The sequence below is a fragment of the Dromiciops gliroides genome, chromosome 1, assembly GCF_019393635.1.
Source record: "Dromiciops gliroides isolate mDroGli1 chromosome 1, mDroGli1.pri, whole genome shotgun sequence".
Taxonomy (NCBI): Eukaryota; Metazoa; Chordata; class Mammalia; order Microbiotheria; family Microbiotheriidae; genus Dromiciops; species Dromiciops gliroides.
In genome coordinates this window covers 649,551,599-649,571,580 of record NC_057861.1, presented here as the reverse complement: position 1 = coordinate 649,571,580, position 19,982 = coordinate 649,551,599, and the positions used below count along the sequence as shown (strand labels likewise).

Here is a 19,982-nt window from a genome sequence, read left to right as displayed (position 1 = left end):
TGACCTCAGACACTTGACACTTACTAGCTGTGTGACCCTGGGCAAGTCACTTATCCCTCATTGCCCTGCAAAAAAAAAAAAAGAATAAGTTAAACATCAGGAGAGAATAATACACTCATCAAATGAGTGCAAGGTTCATATGTCATTATATTTTTTCATCCTGTGTCAATCATGTATCATAAGTATACCTTCCTTTTTATGGTGGTTCTTTTGATCTGGAGTAAATAAGAATTTTCCCTCTATTCACAAAAGCTGCCTTTTGTCTATAAATAAGTTCTTATAGCTCTACTTATTTAATAACACAATGTGCCATTAAATATCTTCTTCCTGGGTAAGAGTAGCACTCTTTCAATAGGGCCCTGAACCTTTGCAGGATTTTGAAGTATATACCTTCCGCACCTCCAATATGCCATCTCCCCTTTCATTGCCTTATGTCCTACCCTCAATGCTTCTCACAGCCTGTTCTCATGCTTCTCTGAGAGAGGAAAATTATTGGAGACAACCCTTACTGGATCATTTGCATTTTTAATTCAATTCAAGAAACATTCTGGAAGTACAAAACACCATTTGCTCTAATGTTCTAGAGAATTAGCAGATTCCTACTATTATTACTAGTGGATTAGAGTCCATCATGAATGAATGAATAAATATAAAAGGGTCTATTAAGGACTTACTATGTGCCAAGCACTGTGCTAATGGTTGAGGATGCAAAAGTGAGACTCATTCCCAGTCCCTTCCCACTTCCTTCTGTTCTTCTTGAACAATTATGTTTCAGAAAAGTGGGCAGCAATAGCGAATGTGACTAAATTAAAAGGGAACTTTTCGATGTTACAGGTTAGCCCCTTATCTAGGTAAAACTGGCTTACTTTTAATTTATTTATTTATTTTTAAATTAAAAAAAAACTGGCTTATTTTTTCAAAAAGACGCAGCACTGGAAAAATAAAGCCAGCATCTAGGAAAGTAGGTATGGAGGTTATAATGAAGAAGCTGGGATTTTCTCTCCAAATTTAACAGTATAGAAGGAACAAGTAATAGGGACGTTGATAAGAGGGAAGATAATTTTTTATTGGATTCTTGTACATATGACTTGACTAGAGTGGGAGTAGTGGGATGGTCATGATGATGATGATAATGACAGCTAACATTTGGCTCCCCAGTACTACAGTGATTCCTTTGGTGGTAGCTATGCCCAGTAAAGATTGCTGAGACATTGGATTAGAAGAGACATATTGAGGTACCTGGTTCTCTGAATTCCTCCATGGTTTTGTCAGCCTGACTTGTGCTTTCATCGATATAGAGGAAACAACTAATGAATAATGGCAACTTCTTTGCAATTTATAGTCTTAAAGAGGTGATTGATGACCATAGGAGAAGTTGAATGACTTGCCTAGAGCAATACACTCAATGTACATCAGAGTCAGGATTTGAACTCAGGTCTTCCTGACAAGAAGCTGGCTCTTAAGTTGCTATATCCCACTGCCTTTCTATGCTTTCAGTACTACTAAGAAATGTCTTGACCTTGAATCTGTTTTATTTTTCTGTTTTATAGGTGAGTTCATTCTATTCACATGCAAAGTTATGATTGCTAATTGTATATTTTTCTCCATCTTATTCTCTTGAATTTAACTTTTTTCATTTTTCACCCTGTCCCCAATTTGAGTCGATTTTGTTTTCGACCATTGCCTCCCTTTATCTACTCTCCTTCTTTCTTATTCCCTCCCCCTTTCTCTTAACCCCTTTCCCTCCTATTTCCTTGCTGGATAAGATGACTTTCTGTGCTCAACTATGTGTATGTTTATCATTCCCTCTTCAGACCAATTCAAATGACAGCAAGTTTCAAGTGCTGCCCACCCCCCACTCCCAGTTCCCTGTCCATTGTACAAACTCTTCCTTGAACACCCCATATATGTGAAATAACTTTCCTCATTCTTCCTCTCCCTTTCTCCCTTTCCCAGTGCATCGCCCCTTCTTTTTGAGACTATCCAAATATAGGATAATCACATCTAGGCTCTCTGTCTAATTAGACTCCCTTTAAGACTCCTGGTGGGGATAAAGTTTTGAGGAGTTGTATGCATCATCTCTCATATAAGAATATAAACAGTTTAGCTTTGTTTAGTACATTAAAATTTTTTACTCATGTCTACCTTTTTATTCTTCTCTTGAGTCCTATGTCTAAATATCAAATATTCTATTCAGATTTGGTCTTTTCATCACAAATGCATTAAAGTCCTCTATTTCATTAAATGTCCACTTCCCTATTCCTCCCCCTGGTATAATATTAAACTCAGTTCTGTGAGGTAAATTATTCTTAGTTTTAATCCTAGCTCCTTTGCCTTCTTGAAGACCATATCCCAAACCTTCCTTTTCTTTATAGTGGTGGCTGCCAAATCTCATGTGAGTTTGACTGTGTCTAGAAAGTACTTGAATTATTTTTTTTATAGTTGCTTGAAGCATTTTCTTCTTTTTGAAATGTTTTCTTTTTCCTTTTAAAATAAAATAATTTTTTAACATTCATTTTTTTAAAAAGTTTCAAGTTCTCTTACTCCCTTGAATCCTTTACCCATCCATTGAGAAACCAAGCAATATACCAATTACATATGTGTAATCATACAAAACGTATTTCCATGTTAGTCATGTTGTGAAAAAAGCAAGAAAAATTAAATAAAAAATTATACTTCAATCTGTACTCAGAGTTCATCAGTTTTTTCTCTGGAGGTGGACAGCATTTTTTATCGTGGGTCTTTTGGAATTGTCTTGGATCATTGCATGGATTAGAGTAACTCAGTCTTTCACAGTTGATCATTGTTACAATATTGCTGTTACTGGATGCAATGTTCTCCTGGTTCTGCTCTAATCACTTTGTATCAGTTTATAAATATCTTCCCAGGTTTTTTTGAAACCATCCTGCTCATCACTTCTTAAAGCACAAGAGTATTCCACCAAAATCATGTACCACAACTTCTTAAACCTTTCCTTAATTGATGGGCATCCCCTAAAATTATAATTCTTTGTCACCACAAAAAGAGTTGCTATAAATATTTTTGTACATATAGTTTTATTTTCTTTGATCTCTTTGGGATAGGGACCTAGTAGTGGTATTGCTGGATCAAAGGGTATGCTCATTTTTATAGCTCTTTGGACATGGTAACAATTTGTTTTACATAATGGTTAGACCAGTTCACTACTCCATCAACAATGCATTAGTTGCAAAAGGCATTAGCATTTTCAAATCTCTTCTAGCATTAGTCATTTTTCTTTTCTATCATGATAACCAATCTGATAGGTGTGAGGTGGTACCTCAGAATTGTTTTGATTTGCATTTCTATAATTAATAATGATTCAAAGCATTTTTTCCTATGACTATACATAGCTTTAATTTCTTCATCTGAAAACTGTCTATTTATATCCTTTGGTCATTTATTAATTAGGGAATGGGTTCATAGTTTTATAAATTTGTCTCAGTTTCCTATTTATTTGAAAAATGGGGCTCTTTATCAGAAAAATATACTGTAAAGTCTTCTCCCACTCCAGTTTCCTGTTTTTTTTTTAAACTTTGGCAATATTAATTTTGCTTGTACAAAACTTTTTTACTTTAATGTAATCAAATTATCTATTTTACTTACTGTGACCCTCTCTATCTTTTCTTTGTTTATAAATCATTCCCTTGTCCATAAATATGACAGGTAACATTTTCCATGCTCCCCTAACTTGCTTATGATATCACCCTTTATGTCTAAATGATGTATACATTTCCTTTGTTTTTGGTTTTTTTGTGAGGCAATTGGGGTTAAGTGACTTGCCCAGGGTCACACAGCTAGTAAGTGTCAAGTGTCTGAGGCCAGGCTTGAACTCAAGTCCTCCTGGATTCAGGGCGAGTGCTCTATCCACTGTGCCACCTAGCTGCCCCCATGTATACATTTTAATGTTATCTTCATATACCATATGAGATGTTGGTCTTTCCTAGTTTTTCCCAAACTGCTTTCAAGTTTTCCCAGAATTTTTTTTTTTCAAACAGTGAGTCCTTTTCTTCAAAGCTTGGGTATTTGAGTCTTCAAAAATTTGATTACTATGTTCATTTACTACTGTGAATTGTGTACCTAATTTATTCCATGGATCTAACACTTCACTTCTTACTTAGTAACAGATTGTTTTTATGATTACTGCTTGTAATATAGTTTGAAATCTGTTACTGCTAGGCCACCTTCCTTCACATTTTTCCATTGATTCCTTTGATATTCTTGACCTTTTGTTCTTCCAGGTGACTTTTGTTATTATTATTTGTTAGCCCTATAAAATCATTCTTTGGTAGTTTGATTGATATGGCACTGAATAAATAAATTAACTTAGTGGAATTATTATTTTTATTATATTAGCTTGACTTAACCATGAATAATTAATATTTCTTCAGTTGTTTAGATCAATCTTTATATTTGTGAAAAGCATTTTGTAATTGTGTTCATATACTTGCGGAGTTTGTCTTGGCAGGTACACTTCTAAGTATTTTATATTGTCTACAATTATTTTAAATGGATTTCTCTGCCTCTTTTTCCTGGACTTTGTGGGCAATGTATGTGAATGCTAATTATTTATGTGGATTTATTTAATATCCTGCAGCATTTCTAAAATTATTTAAATTAGTTTTTAATTGATTCTCTAGGATTCTCTAAATATGTCATCATATCATCTGCAAAGAGTAATAGTTTCATTTCTTCATTGCCTATTCTTATTCTTTCAATTTTTTTTGTCTTGTTGCTTTAAATTGCATTTGTAATATGAGTGAATTGTAGTGGTGATAATGGCCAACCTTGCTTCATTCCTGTTCTTTTTGCAAAGGCTTCTAGTTTATCCCCATTACAAATAATTCTTTCTCTTTGTTTTAGATAGATACTTTTTATAATTTCAAGGAAAACTCCATTTAATCCTATGCATTGTAGTGTTTTTTTTAAAAACAGGAATGTGTTCTATTTCGTCAAAACCTTTTTCTGTATCTATTGAGATAATCAAAAGATTTTATTTGCTTTTGTTATTGATTTGGCCAATTATGGTGATAATTTTCCTAATATTGAACCAGTCCTGCATTTTTGGTATAAATCCCACTTGGTCATAGTGTATCATTTTTGTGATATATTGCTATATAATTTCCTTGTTGGTAGTTCATTTAAAAGTTTTGTATCAATATTCATTAGGGAAATCAGCCTATAGCTTTCTTTTTCTCTTTTTGTTTTATCTCATTTAGGTCTCAAAACATATTTGCGTCATAGAAGAAATTTGGTAGAATTCCTCCTTTACCAATTTTTTAAGCACTTTATATAGTATCAGAATTAATTGTTCTTTAAAGGTTTGGTAGAATTAGCTTGTAAATTCATCTGGTCCTGAGGGTTTTTCCCCCTTAATGGGGCTCATTTATGGGTTATTCAATTGCTTTTTTAAAGAAAGGTTTTTTTAAAGTATTTTTTCCTTTTGGAACTTTGAAGACCTGCCGGAGTTCAAATTCTGCCTCTTACTCTTATTAGGTATGTGACCATGGGCAAGTATCTTCCTTCGACTATTAGTTTCCCTCATCTTAGGAGCATGATACTTTGTCAAATGAATAGAGAAATTTTACAAAGTTGTCATGAGGATTAAATGACATAATGTATGTAAAAATGTTGTAAACTTTAAAACACCATATAAAATATCACTTCTGATTAATGTGGCTCTAGAAATATCAGTATTGATAATTGGTCATTTTGTGGAGCAAAAATATTTGTAACAACTTTTTGTGGTGGCTAAGAATTGGAAATCAAAAGAATGTACTTTAATTGGCTAATGGCTAAACAAGCTGTGGTATGATTGTAATGGAATATTATTATGCTTTAAGAAATGACAAACTGTGAATGCCCAGGGGCAGCTAGGTGGTGCAGTGCCCTGGAGTCAGGGGGACTTGAGTTCAAATCCGACCTCAGCCACTTAACATTTACTAGCTGTGTGACCCTGGGCAAGTCACTTAACCCCAATTGCTTCACAAAAAAAGAAAAGAAAGAAAGTGAAAAATAGTATGCTTCAGTCTGTGTTCCCTCAATATCAGTTCTTTCTTTGGAGGTGGATAGGATGCTTCACCATTAGTCCACTGGGATTGTTTTGAATCATTGTATTGCGAAGAATAGTTAAGTCATTCACAGTTTTTCATCAAACAATATTGTTGTCACTGTGCACAACATTCTCCTGGTTCTGCTCACTTCATTGTAAATCAGTTCATACAAGTCTTTTTCACTTAACACTTACTAGCTGTGTGACTCTGGGCAAGTCACTTAACCCCAATTGCCTTACCAAAAAACAAACAAAAAACACAACACCAAAAAACCAACAGGTGTTATGGGGAAATATAGGGTATAGGAAGAAAAGCAATAGATTTTTGCAGAGTAGGCAGTTGGCTGACTTATTTCAATCTGCTCTCAAACAGGCAGATCTAAGTTACCAAAGAAGGGCTACCACTGTATGCTTATTCTCAAAATATCACAGGGTCCTAGAGCTAATGTTTTTGAGGGGGAATATTACTCTCCTTACCACTTTAACTCAAATGAAATCAGCAGTCCTTATTTAATCATCCTTCAGTCTCTAAAGATTTATAGGATTTTTCATGTCATTAGTTTTAGAACAGTTATATACAAATGAGCTAAGAGACCACAATGCCCTGATGCTCTAAGTTCTAACAATAGTCTTCAGTCTCACTTGGTGTCCTTCAAATTGTTTTTCTTCACAGACACATATCATCAGCTTTTAATAATTGGAAATTATCTCTCAGTCCCTTTAAATAATAATTGCTAAAACTTACAAATATTATTTTATTTTGTCCTTAAAACAAGCATGGGAGGTAGGGGGTATTATTACTTCAGTTTTACAAATGAGGAAACAGAGTCAAATAGAAGGCAAATGACTTGCTTATGGTTCACAGAGATGTTAACTTTTTGAGGACAAATTTCTGCTCAGGTATTCCCAGCTCTAGATCCAATGTCTAGTCACCTTGCCATCCAGCTGCTACCAAGATGTCTTTAAACCTAGTGAACTATTCACAAACAAATGCAACATTACCTTACATCCTTTATAAGATAATTTAAATCTTTATATTTATTCCATAATTCATTTTCTGGCTCAAACTGCTTGAATCCCAATATTTTAACAGTTTTTTTTAATAATAAAGTCAAAGATATTCTCCCTATTCCTTTAAGTCATTAAGCTGTTCATGGATGAAAAAGGCAATGTTGTACAGCTTTTATCCATTGATTTAATTATTTTTCTGCCTCTTTCAATACTACATTACTCCACTTCCTTCAAAGGACTTACTTTCATGACAATATGAGAAGGATAACCAGTGTCACAAAATTATAAACTTTTAGAACTCCAGAGGACCAGAGAAATCATTTAGCTCAACATACTTGTTTTATATTTTTTCCTGACATCATCTCCAAATTGTCTTCTTTGAAACTTTCACCTAATCATTTCTAGTTCTGACCGCTATGGCCAAAAAGGACAAGTCTAATATCTCCTTCATATGATATCCTCTCAAATACTTGCAAAAAAAGTACCATACCCTTTTTTTTTTTTTTTTTTTTGGTGAGGCAATTGGGGTTAAGTGACTTGCCCAGGGTCACACAGCTAGTAAGTGTTAAGTGTCTGAGGCCGGATTTGAACTCAGGTACTCCTGACTCCAGGGCCGGTGCTCTATCCACTGCGCCACCTAGCTGCCCTGGTACCATACCCTTTTTTAACTCTTCTCCACAGTAAACATACTTGCTTCCTTTACTCAGTCCTCTCATATAATAGATTTAGGGCAGGTAACTCTTTGGATTGCTATCCTTTGGATATTCTCTGGCTTATCACTATTTTCCCTAATTCCTGAAGCCTAGAACTGGATATAATATTTGAGATGAGATCTAATAAGGCAGAGTACAGTCAGGCTACTGCGTCTCTACACCTGGAAATTCTGATGCAGCTCAAGATCATATTGGCTTTTATTGTTGTTTTCCAACATGATCAAATACTGGTAGCAAGATGAAACAAGCTTGAGTGATACTGACATAATTGCTCTTCTAATAAATATTCCATGCAGGCATATATATATAATTGAGTACAGAAAATCAGCAATAAATTGTTTGGAATTTTTAATAGCACAGTTCAAGGGCAGCAAGGTATGGTAGAAAATAGCCATTTTCCTTCAGAATATCTACCACTAGATAATAGTGGAATAATATTCACCCATATAATTAATAGTGAGCCAAATCCCTGGAGTCACATTCATTCACCATTAAAACAGTACTCAAATCAGGTGGGTAAGTGAATCATGAATTTCGATGTAAGCATTTTCTTCCCTATTTCCATCACTACACACTGATGTCAGTAACCTAAAAAGTAACCTAAAGAAAGAACTAAAGGTAGTAAAATCATCATCATTGCTATTTGCAGATGAAGAAGCTGAAGCCCAAAGTAGCTAGCTGTTATTTTCGCTCAAAGTCACAGAAGCAATAAGAAACATCCCTGAGATGTGCTCTCAATTCTATTTCCCCTATACTACACTGGCTCTCCCATGGCCAGCAGTACAAAGGCTGAAAGTTTTTTTCTGATAAGTTCGATGAATGCCATTATCTCCAGCACCATAGAGCATCAAAATTTATTGAATTATGTCAATTCATTCTGAGCATTTTTTAAAAATAATAAACATTTTTATTTCAAGTTTTGAGTTCCAAATTTTATTTGTTCTTCCCTCCCTCCCCTCCCCCTCCCTGAGGCAATAAGCAATCACATGTAGATTATACATGTGCAATTGTGTAGAACATTACCATATTAGTCATTTTGTATAAGAAAACTTGAATAAAAGAAAAAATGAAAGAAAGTGAAAAATAGTATGCTTCAGTCTGTGTTCCATCAATATCAGTTCTTTCTTTAAAGGTGGATAGTATGCTTCATCATTAGTCCTTTGGGATTGTCTTGGATCATTGTATTGCTGAGAATAGTTGTCATTCACAATTCTTCATCAAACAATATTGCTGTCACTATGTACAATGTTCTCCTGCTTCTGCTCACTTCAGTTTATACAAGTCTTTCCAGGCCTTTCTGAAATCATTCTGCTTGTCATTTCTTATAGCACAATAATATTCCATCACAATCTTATACTGCAGCTTATTTAGCCATTCCCCAATTGATGGGCATTCCCTTGATTTCCAATTATTAGCCACCACAAAAGAGCTGCTATAAATATTTTTGTACAAATAGGTCTTTTTCTCTTTCTTTGTGATGTCTTTGGGATATAAACCTAGCAGTGGTATTGCTAGATCAAAGGGTATGGGCAATTCTATAGCCCTTTGGGCATAGTTCCAAATTGTCTGAGAATTTTTAGAACTTTAGAGTTACTAGATTCTCCATGAGTGTATCGGTTTTGTTTCCTAATTTCTCTCTTTGAATAGTTATACAAATAATATATTATTAGACCATTTGGAGTACCTTACTTTTTGTATCAAAAAATAGTACATTCTGAATTAAGCTTTTTATGATAAAATGAAGTATTATGTCATCATATAATTGTATCTGTGTCCAATACATATTATATTATAATAGGTTTTAAAGATTACAATACAAAAAGCTTAAGAAAGTCATTCACCTGTGCATACACATGTGTACACATATATCAGCAGAAGATTTGTTTGAGATTTGTTTACAGGATTTGTTTATCCCAGGGTATCTTTACACTGTATCAAGTGTGCGCTTTTTACTGGTAGTTATGGAAATATTTGACCAGCTGCCTATGAACATGAAACGGACCACACAAGATACACAGTTGCTAGGCAAAGGGCAGTACCTCACACCACAAGTGAGCACACTGAGAATTGTAAAAACTCATACAAAAGCGTGTGTCATCATGAAAACATTTCTTTTCCCTAATGTTTTTCTCATAGCTCCCTGTAACAATCATACAACCGGTTCCCATGAGCCAGAACCAGGGCACTTAATACCTAACTTATAATAATGCTTTCCCTCAACCAGCAGAGATTTCATCTGGGTTTATTCTGATGCCAATCAGGCTTCATGATGAATCTGAATTTTAAGGGTTGCTATATAGTCTGCTGCAACTTCATGTGGAAGTTAATTCTAAGCAAGGTCATAAAAACCTCAAAGAGAAAATGAAGAGGGAGTCTATCTGTCAGGTTCAAGTCTAATGGGAAGTAATATAGTTCTATCTTCAGAGCAATTCACTGGAAGCTGGGATTCTTTTTATATCAATAGAGAAGAGAGGAGGAAGAGATGAGTTGCTTATTTATTATATTTTTAAATACTCACAGTGGTCTGGGCCACTTAAGGATATCTGGAGGACACATTTAAATATCTGGTATCCCTCATTGATGTTATCAGCTTTGTTCTTCCTCTGGACCCACTTATGGTAGTGTATTGAATATAGCTGTACTTTCTTCATTCATACCCAAGGCCCAGGATGTTTGTTAACCAGTCTGACATGAGTGACACAGCTTGGAAAGAGGCCTTAACTGAGATTACAGCTGTGAAAGTATTTTCCCCCCTGGCAACACTACAGAGGGAAAAGGCTACTCTCATATTGAGGGAAGTAAAACTGCTCTTTCTTCATTGCTTTGTAGCCTGGCTATATCATTGGGTTGTTTTGATGTGTGGGAAGCAGAGAAAAATATCTCTTCCAAAGTTCCACTTTAATTCCTCATCATAACAAGGAGGTGATCCCATGTTCTCAAAGGCATTTCTTGTGCAGTACAAATTGAAACTACTTCAAGCAGTTTTAGTGATAGATTTTGTGTAAAAAGATTGAAGTTTGACTACTAGGTGATATATTGTTTTGGCCACAGTGACTTATGAAGCAGAAAAATAAAATGAGAAAGTTGTCCTCAGTCTTCTGTGGCCCATTTCTGCTTCCATAGTGATGGTGACAGAATGATAAAAAAAAAAAGCAGAGGCTGCAAAGAATCACAGGTTTTAGACACTTGAAAACATGAGTTTTAGCTGATGGTTCAGTGACTATAAGATCATTGAGAAGTAGACAAAGAACAGATATATTTCTGGAAGAGATAAACCATCCCTATCAAGAACCTCACCATATATTGAAGGAGTCAGCATAGTGAATAGACAACTGGCCTAACAATCAGGAGAATCAACATTAAAATTCCACTTCTAATACACACTGGCTTTGTAACCTTGGGTATATCATAGTATCTTAGTGTTACAAAGCAATTCTCCAAGATTGTAAATTGCATAGAAGGTACCAAACTGCATTGGTAGAGGAAATTTCCTCAGCTAGAAACAGTTTCTCTCCTACACTAGAGAAATCACAGACTTGGTCTCACTGGTAACAAAAATTAAAACAGGAGGACAGAGAAGTTACATGCAAAGGAAAGGATGGCATCCCGATTCTCCCTAGCAAGGTAGATGAGAGTGTTGAAAGGGTTAATTTCATCACACAGCCATGGGAAACAAGAAACATCACTTCAAAGATTACTTGTTCATATTTCCTTGCACTATTTATGGTGAGTATAAACAAAAAGAATGCTATAAAGATAATTGTAGCTTATGCGCAAACATCACTACAGTAAACATGGCTGAGAAGCAACAAGGAACAATATCCTCTGGACTTCATTTCCCATGGGGGGAGGGGGCTAGTGAACATTCATCATTGGGAGAGAGATTCCTAGACTACATTTCCAAGGATGCTATATGTTCCTCTTTAGAATAGTGATGTCATTAGGCAAGGGCTCAGAAGGGAGAAAGTTTAAAAAATGCTAGTAAATTTAGTTAGGTAGTCAGATGGGAGGGAGGGTGATAGCATGGGAATGATAATGTCACAGTGTCCCTAAACCCAGATATGCAGAAGAGTACTGAAAATTCTGGAAGTCAGGTACAGAGCTTTAGTATATCTTAACATATCTGATTTAGTCTAACTTAGTAACCTCTTTCATATCCATCCCTTTATTTCCAATCACATTGCCACAATCCTAGTTTGGGTCCACATCACTTCTTGCTTAGGCTCCCAGTTGGGCTCCCTGATTCAGTATACTCCCTCTCCTCTCCAATTTACCCTCCACACAATTGGCAGACTGATACAACCAATCCATTCACCCCCAAATTTCAATGGCTTCCCATTGAATTAGTATTTCTATAGAGCTGTCTCAGTGCATGCATTCAATTCGTTCCCCATTGCATTCCCTCCCCTTCTCTACCCCTCAGAATCATTATACACTTCGATGGTTCAAAATTATAATGATTTTTGTGAAACCTTCCTACACTCATTCAGTTAAGTGTACTATTTCCTGGCTCAATTTCCCATGTATCCTACTTATTTGTGTAGATATAGTATCTCATCTGGATCCTACACCTCAACCCTTTCCCCTTTGTCTTGGAAGGTCCTCTGGAGCTCTGGATGAAGTTGAGTTATAACTTGAACATCAGTGACTTTAATATGAAGGTGAGCAGAAGGGAAAGCTTAGAGGAAAATCTAATTAAGGTTAAAGAAATTAAAGTGCCTCTCAAAAAAACTAAACAAAAACCAAACACCTTATAGGTTACTCAGGAATCTGTCTATATATCATGAATACTTTCTTCAAAAAGAAGAGACTAGGAAGGTCCTAGATGTGGGAAGTACCAAGTGATATCACAAAAAGAAAATTTCTAACTCAAGGCATAATTTTTAAAAATGCTTGTGGATTTGAAAGTTATTTCAGAATCAGTTATCTATGCATATAGTCAGATAACAGAATGATTAGAGTAAAAGTGAAAGTTAATACCACATTTTAAGAAATTGATGAGAAGACAAGGCATGAAATCACAAAAGTTCCAACCAGAGTTATTTAAATAAGCTGTGGACCCCGAAAGATGAAAACAAATGAATAAAAGGAAAGATTTTGACTTTTATGTACTCCACCCCTTAGAGACGTTTGATGAAGGCAAAACAATTTCCAGGATGAGAAATTCAAAAAAAGTTTAGAAGACACTTCAGTCAGAAAATGCTTGATCTTCTTGCCAAATGAAGACATGTGACAGCCAACATCAATACAACTTAGAGTAGAAAGTCATTTGCAAAATAACATGTAGGAGGATGACAGGAGATTCCTAGCAGTTAGAATGAGCCTGTAGAAAGCTTGGCATGAGTTCCAACTAATTATATTATATGGAGAGATTTACAGGTTAAACTGCAAGGAGATAAACAAGTACTGGAGCAATTTTTCTTGTGTTTCTACAGCAACCTATATTCATTTTCAATAACAATGGAACTACCACATTTGCAGTAGACTAATTCATCAGTGACCTGATATATTATACACAGAGATAGAAAGAGAACTTAAGAAGATGATGCTGAGAAATGCTATTGGACCTGATCAAATATATGCAGCACAAATCTGTGCCAATGGCCACATTATTTTAAGGGAACTCGAATCAAGTTTAAGAACCTATTTAAAAATGGAAAGATTACTAAAGAATTAAAAGAATCTCAGAGGATATTATTACTCCCCTACCTTAAAAAAATGTTGCCAATATATTAATAGCCACTGAGTCATGTGTTTGCTTTCTGATCTTTATAAAGTCTTTATGAGAAAGGTCTATTCAAGTATCATGGGTGTCCTTGATGAAAACATGAAAAGGAAGCAGGCAAGCCTTCTCAGATGATTTTCCACACTGCATCATATTTTCACAGTTACAAATTGGCTGATAGGGAGTAGATTAAAAATTCCTTGTGTTTTTATTGTTTGCTGTTGAAAAAAAAACATTTTATAGAATAAAATACAGTCTTGAAGGCTCTACTCCAGCAAACTGTCTCATATCAATGTGAAAATCTTGTGTACTGTTTTGATTTCACAGAAATCAGTTCTTTTATTTTCTCCTCAAGCCCCCTAAACCACTCTCCATTTTCCTTCTCATCCAAGAACTTCATGTCACAATTGATTTTTTCGATCTAAATAATATATCCACATACACAGTAGAACAAAACAAGATGATTATATACAAAATTGTGAATCTTCATTTCTTACCCTTTGCTTTAAATATGTATGTATATATAAATGTTGCTTTCAAAACTTTCTTGTTTGTCTGTTCTTGCTTTTGAACTTCCTTCTGTGCATTTAAAAATATTTCAATAAATCTTTTTCTTTGTTTTTGTTTTTAGCAGCAATATTGCTGACCCCATTTTCCCACACACTGCCCCAATTAAAAACAGAGAAAACAAAGCTTGTAACTTATAAATAAGCACAGACAAGGAAAACAAATTCACACAGTTACCATGTCCAAAAGTGTATGTCTCTTTCTGCACCTTGAGTCCAAGTTATAGCTCCTCTGCTCTGATTAAAGACCTTATTTCTCCTATATTGATTGTTTCATTAATTTTCAGGTTCACATATGAGGGCTCGTCTGGGATATGAAGACTCTGTGTCCAGAAAGCCAACCTTTTTGACCTCCGGATGCTTGGCAACATCTAGAATGTTTTGTGTTCCAGTCTGGACTCAAATTCTGTAAGGGTATCTCAAATTCAGAACTCATATCCTTTTTTGCTTGAGTTCCTCTTTGATCGGGGATCTGGTTATGTCCATGGATGACTTGGTAACTTGGGTCCATTCTGACAGATCCCCACAAAAAGGGGATGGCTGCAGTTTTTTTTTTTATGGACTATACATGGCCACTCTAACAGGTCCCCAAAAGACTGCTGCTAGGCTCTGTTTTCAAATCATGTACTACATGATTGCAAGTACTTGGAAAGCAGAATTTAAGTCTGACTCACAACACTGATGGCCACAGTGGGATCTCCTTTGGAGTTTATTCTTGATTCTGTCAGCCCCAAACTTAGGTTTTTAGTGGAACTTCCCTCCCCCTCCCCCTGCCCCACCATGGCATTTTTGAATCAACTAATCTAAAATCTGAATCTGAACCCTCTTCCCTTCAAAGAAAAAAAGAGGAGGAAAATGGGAATTTTGTCCATCAGAAAGAGGTCCCTAAATTTTATTTTTTTAAAAGTTGAAAAAGAGACTAATTGATCTGGCTCAAATTAATGGGTCTTTGAGGATATAGAGGAAAACTTAATTTTTCTGAATACAGATTGAAGCATGCTGTTTCCACTTTTGTTGTTGCTTTTTTGTTATTTTTGTTTATACTTTCTGATTCTTCTCTTGCAACATGAGTAATGTAGAAATATGTTTAACATGATTGTAATGTATAACATAGATTGCTTGCTGGTTTCAGGAGTGGAGAGGGAAGAGAGGGTGGGAGAAAATTTTGGAACTCAAAAAATGTCTTTACATGTAATTGTAAAAAAATTTTAAAAATCAAATCAAATTAAAAAATAAAGAAATCAGCTAGACAGGAGAAAAAAAGAAGTTGTCTTTTCACTATTTATAGAGTTCAGGTCCTCATTGTGTTTCACTTGAACTATTTCAATGGCTTTGTTGAATGCTTTTTGTTATAATCTTCAGTGTTTTGTTTTCATAGCTTTCCCTTGGTTTTTGTTATTAAAATTCAGAAAACGGATTATTTTGTGGACATATTTTATACCTGGTTACTTTATAGAAAATGCTAATCATCTTAAATCTTTTCTGTTACTCTGGAGTTAAATAAATTATCATGTTTTCAGCAAAGGTAGATTATTTTGATTTCTCTTGGTTTATGTTTATCTCCTCAATTTCTTATTGCCTTATTGTTATAGTTAGTATTTCTAGCATTTTATTAAATGATAGTGGGGATAGTATTTATCTTGCTTTATCACTGATTGTATGGGAAAATTTCCATTATTTCTGTTATAAGTAATAGTTTATCTTGGCTTTACATAGATACTTTGGTTAACCATTTGTAAATAGAAATAAATGCAATGTTTTGAGGAAGGCTTTCCCCCATCTGATAACATAATTTCTGTTTTTAATATAATTGATTTGATATGTGTGTACACTTATGGGAATAGAAATAGGAGAGTACCCATTAAAGTGTGCCCAACAAGTGACCTTTGTTTGAAGACCTACAATGAGGAGCTGGCCCCTACTTTCCAAAGCAATACACTTCATCTTTGGATAGCTCAACTTGTTAAGGAATGTTTTTTGTTTGTTTGTTTTTTACTGGCTTCAGACCTAATTTTACTCTTTAAAACTTCCATCAGTTGTTCTAAGTTCTATCATCTAGGATCAAACAGAAGAAATCTAAATCTTCTGATAAATGACAATGAATCCAATGCTCAAAGATAGTTTTTAAGTCCTTCATGAATTTTCTCTTCTTTAGGGTAAATTTCCTCAGTTTCCTCACTTCATATGTTATGAAATAGAGATTCGTTACCAATCTGGTGGTCCTCCTGTGTGTTTTCTTCAGTTTATCAATGTCTTCCCTATACTGTGGATATTTTCAAAGGAATTTCAGTTTGGGTCTGAGTTGAACTAGCTGGACTTTGAGATCCCTACCAAATCAGAATATTAGATGTTTATCTTATGCAAGTTCTGAAAATACTGCATTAGAGAAATCTGAAATGAGCAGCAGATGCACAAGATACCAAATGGTTAAGATTCTTAAAGGGTATAGATTGCTTTAGGCATTAGCTCACTAATGGAGAATGATATATTTGGCCATGTATATATATCACAATAATAGCTGTAAGAGATGGGGCCAAGTCACTTCCTCAACCAAGCAGGAGGATTGACTCAATTCTATTTATTGGGCTGATTCACATTGAATACCCATTTCATTTCAAAATGTATTCACTTCCCTATGACTAAATTTGGCCAGATAGAAGGAACTTTGTGGCTTTCTAAGCAGATTGAAGGGTTTTACTACTAGTTGGCACTATAAAACATACTTGACATTCCTGAAACTCTTGTGTCACATGTATGTAAGCAACACAAAGGGCTATATTTTTATTGACAGTAACATGAAAAAAAGTCTGACTTAACTTCATTAAATTTTGTTTTGTTGTTCAGTGAAGTCTAATGCTTCATGACCCATTTGGGGGTTTTCTTGGCAAAGATACTGTAGTGGTTTGCCATTTCCTTCTCTGGCTGATCTTACAGATGAGGAAACTGGCCAAACAGGGTGGAATGACTTGGCCAGGGTCACACTGCTAGTAAGTTTCTGAGGTCAGATTTGAACTGAGGAAGATAAGTCTTCCTGACTCCAGGCCTGTGCACCTCACTGCTCTGTTCAATTTATTTTATTCTAAATAGATAGACATGGGATCTTCATTTTCTAAGTGTTACCCCTCCCCGCCTTTTTCGTGGGGCAATGAGGGTTAAGTGACTTGCCCAGGTTCACACAGCTAGTAAGTGTCAAGTGTCTGAGTTCAAATTTGAACTCAGGTCCTCCTGTATCCAGGGCTGGTATTTTATCCACTGTGCCACCTAGCTGCCCCCTGTAAGTATTACCCTAAAGGAAACAGAAAACATGAGGATAAATATTGCGAAAAGATACTCCTAGACATCCTCAATATTATTGTCATTATTTTTTGAATAATAGAGTTTGGGTCTGGGTTGAACTAGCTGGACTTTGAGAATTTTACAAATTCCTCCTAGTTTGAATAATGTAATCCTCATAATTTCCTTTTATTCAGGTCAGCTAAACAATGGTTATAGCATCTAATCCCTACATTCATTTAAAATGGGTTTGAAGGCTGGCCTCATGAATTAGAAGGAGTATATTTCTTGCATATGGTAACATGAAATGAGGGGTACCAGCCTGGGCCATCATTAGAAAATGGTCTCTACCACCTTTCTTTTCACTGTGATTGCTTCATTTTGGCTAGGCAGGGAGTCTTGAAGATTTCTCCACCTTTTGCATCTCTTTCTAAAATGAAAATAATTCTGGAAGAGATTCCATTTTAGCTATTATAAACTAACAGCTGGAGATTATAGCTTAGTTATTATTAACAAGGCTTTAATGACAAATTAGCATCCAGCTGGGAGCAAGAATGAGACACGGGATATATGTTTAGGTTTTAGGAGAGAAAAATTGGGTGATGACAAAGGGGCTGACAGCAGATGGTGCTAAAGACAGACATTGCTTTACAATTTTGCCAAATACTGATCCTGAAGAGAGTCACAATTTAAATCCTAGATGGCATTATGCAATCTGGAAGGTCTCTTTTAGACTATTCTCAATCCCATTTCATAGATAAGAAAACAGAGGCTCAGAAAGATTATATAACTGGCCGAAGGTCACATAGGCATGAAGCAGCAGAGCTGAGACTGGATGCCAGGCCTCCTAGATTGTGTATATAAGACTGCAGTGTTTCCTCTAGCCAAGTTGATACCTTCAGCTTCTTGTAGCTTTTAAATTTTAGTGAATATGAGATTTGAATTGGTGGGTTTTTGAAAATGTTTGAACAATCAGCAAATGGGGGTGTTCATCTTTTTTTAAAGGCCAAAATGGTCTTTAAATAAGGTTAAAATTAAAATTAAATTAAATTAAACCTGAGAATAAGGGTTCTATGAACACTGCCTGCCTTTACTTAGATTTGTGAGAGTGACTATTTTTATGTAAGGGTCTTTATGTCTCTAACTGTGTTTTGAATGAAATCATTAACAGACTGCAAGAACTCACAATGGGAAGCCATTGGGAAACAGTCCACTAAAAGTACAAAAATGGAATTAGTTTTTGGTTGGCTCAGTTATATAAAGAGCTTAAGCTGGTAGGTTAAGCTGAATCATCTGATTCAGCTGCATTATCTGAATGGAATGAGGAAATGAATCCTTGACTCTCTGTAATGTGTTACGTGTGTTTTTTTTTAAATTAAATCATATTCAATATGCAGCATGAAGCATACTATTTTCACTTCTGTTGTTGCTTTTTTTGTTGTTGTTCTTGTTTAAACTTTCTGGTGTTTTTTTTTTCTTTTTGTTCTGACCCTTCTTTTACAGAATGATTCATGTGGAAATATGTTTAACATGAGTTTAATGTATAATCTATATCAGATTGTTTGCTGGCCTCAGGAAGGGGGAGGGAAGGGAGAGTGGGAGAAAAATTTGGAACTCAATATCTTTATATGTAATTGGAAAAAAAAAAGATTGAATAAATTTTTAAAATAAATCACATTCAATAAGTCAATGTACTAAAAATGAGGAATTTCTTGATTCTGACCTTGTTTTCTTTAAACCTCAATTCTTTCTTTCAAAATTTAATTTTAAGTAGTTCCTGAAGAGATTGAAATAGCGATTTATTTGTCTTTAATTAGCAGATTCTAAATCTTTTTTCTTTTACCTGAAGGGTTCAGACAACCAGGTTTTGTTGTTGTTGTTGTCTGTTTGTTTTTGTTTAGATCTTTAACAGTTTTGGACTTGATTTCTCACTATCCCCCTGTGACATTTTATTGAGGAAGATTACCTATTCAAATGTTGGATACATTAGAGGCTGAATAATGTAGTAGATAGTGTCTGATTTTTTAAAGGAGATTTGTGTTTAAGTCAAACCTCTGACACCTGCTATGTGGCCATTGACAAGTTGTTTCCCAGTCATTGTCTTTAGGAAGCAATGGAAACATATTTTTTTCACTTCCTAAAGTGCATGAATTATCCATTCAGACATCTCAAATGCTAATCTCATTAAAGGATTTCTTAAAAATGACAAACAAACCCATTTATTCAACATATCTGGAGAACGGAGGGAATATTCACATTTTGGCCTTTTGCCTTCTTTATCTTAATGAAAATTTCATATTCCAAAGTGCAAAATAATACAACATAACATAATACATCAAAATGCAATTAACATGTATAAAGTCCTTCCTATTTTGTGCTGGATCTTGATAATACAAAAGGCAAAAATTAAACAGACCAGAAGAGATCTCCAACTGTTTTTCTACTATGTTCTTAGATAATGATCAGGGGTATTGAGAGGTTAAATAATTTGCCTACAGATATACATCCAGTGCATGTTAGTTTAAGTGGGCCTTGAACTCAGGTCTTCCTGATTCCAAGGTGGGCTTTTTATCCATTTAAAAATTTATTAAGGCCTCAGTATGTGTGAAACACTGTGTTATTTT

The 19,982-nt window shown here is 35.0% G+C and overlaps 1 protein-coding gene across 1 annotated transcript in view; it reads right to left on the bottom strand.

Annotated features, from left to right (window-relative positions):
• LURAP1L (leucine rich adaptor protein 1 like) overlaps window positions 1-14,596 on the bottom strand; it is a 102,767-nt gene extending 88,171 nt beyond the window's left edge. Inside the window, 1 exon segment of the mRNA XM_044000497.1 lies at window positions 14,428-14,596. Coding sequence (XP_043856432.1) covers window positions 14,428-14,596 — 169 coding nt within the window.
• Window positions 14,597-19,982: the final 5,386 nt, after the last annotated feature.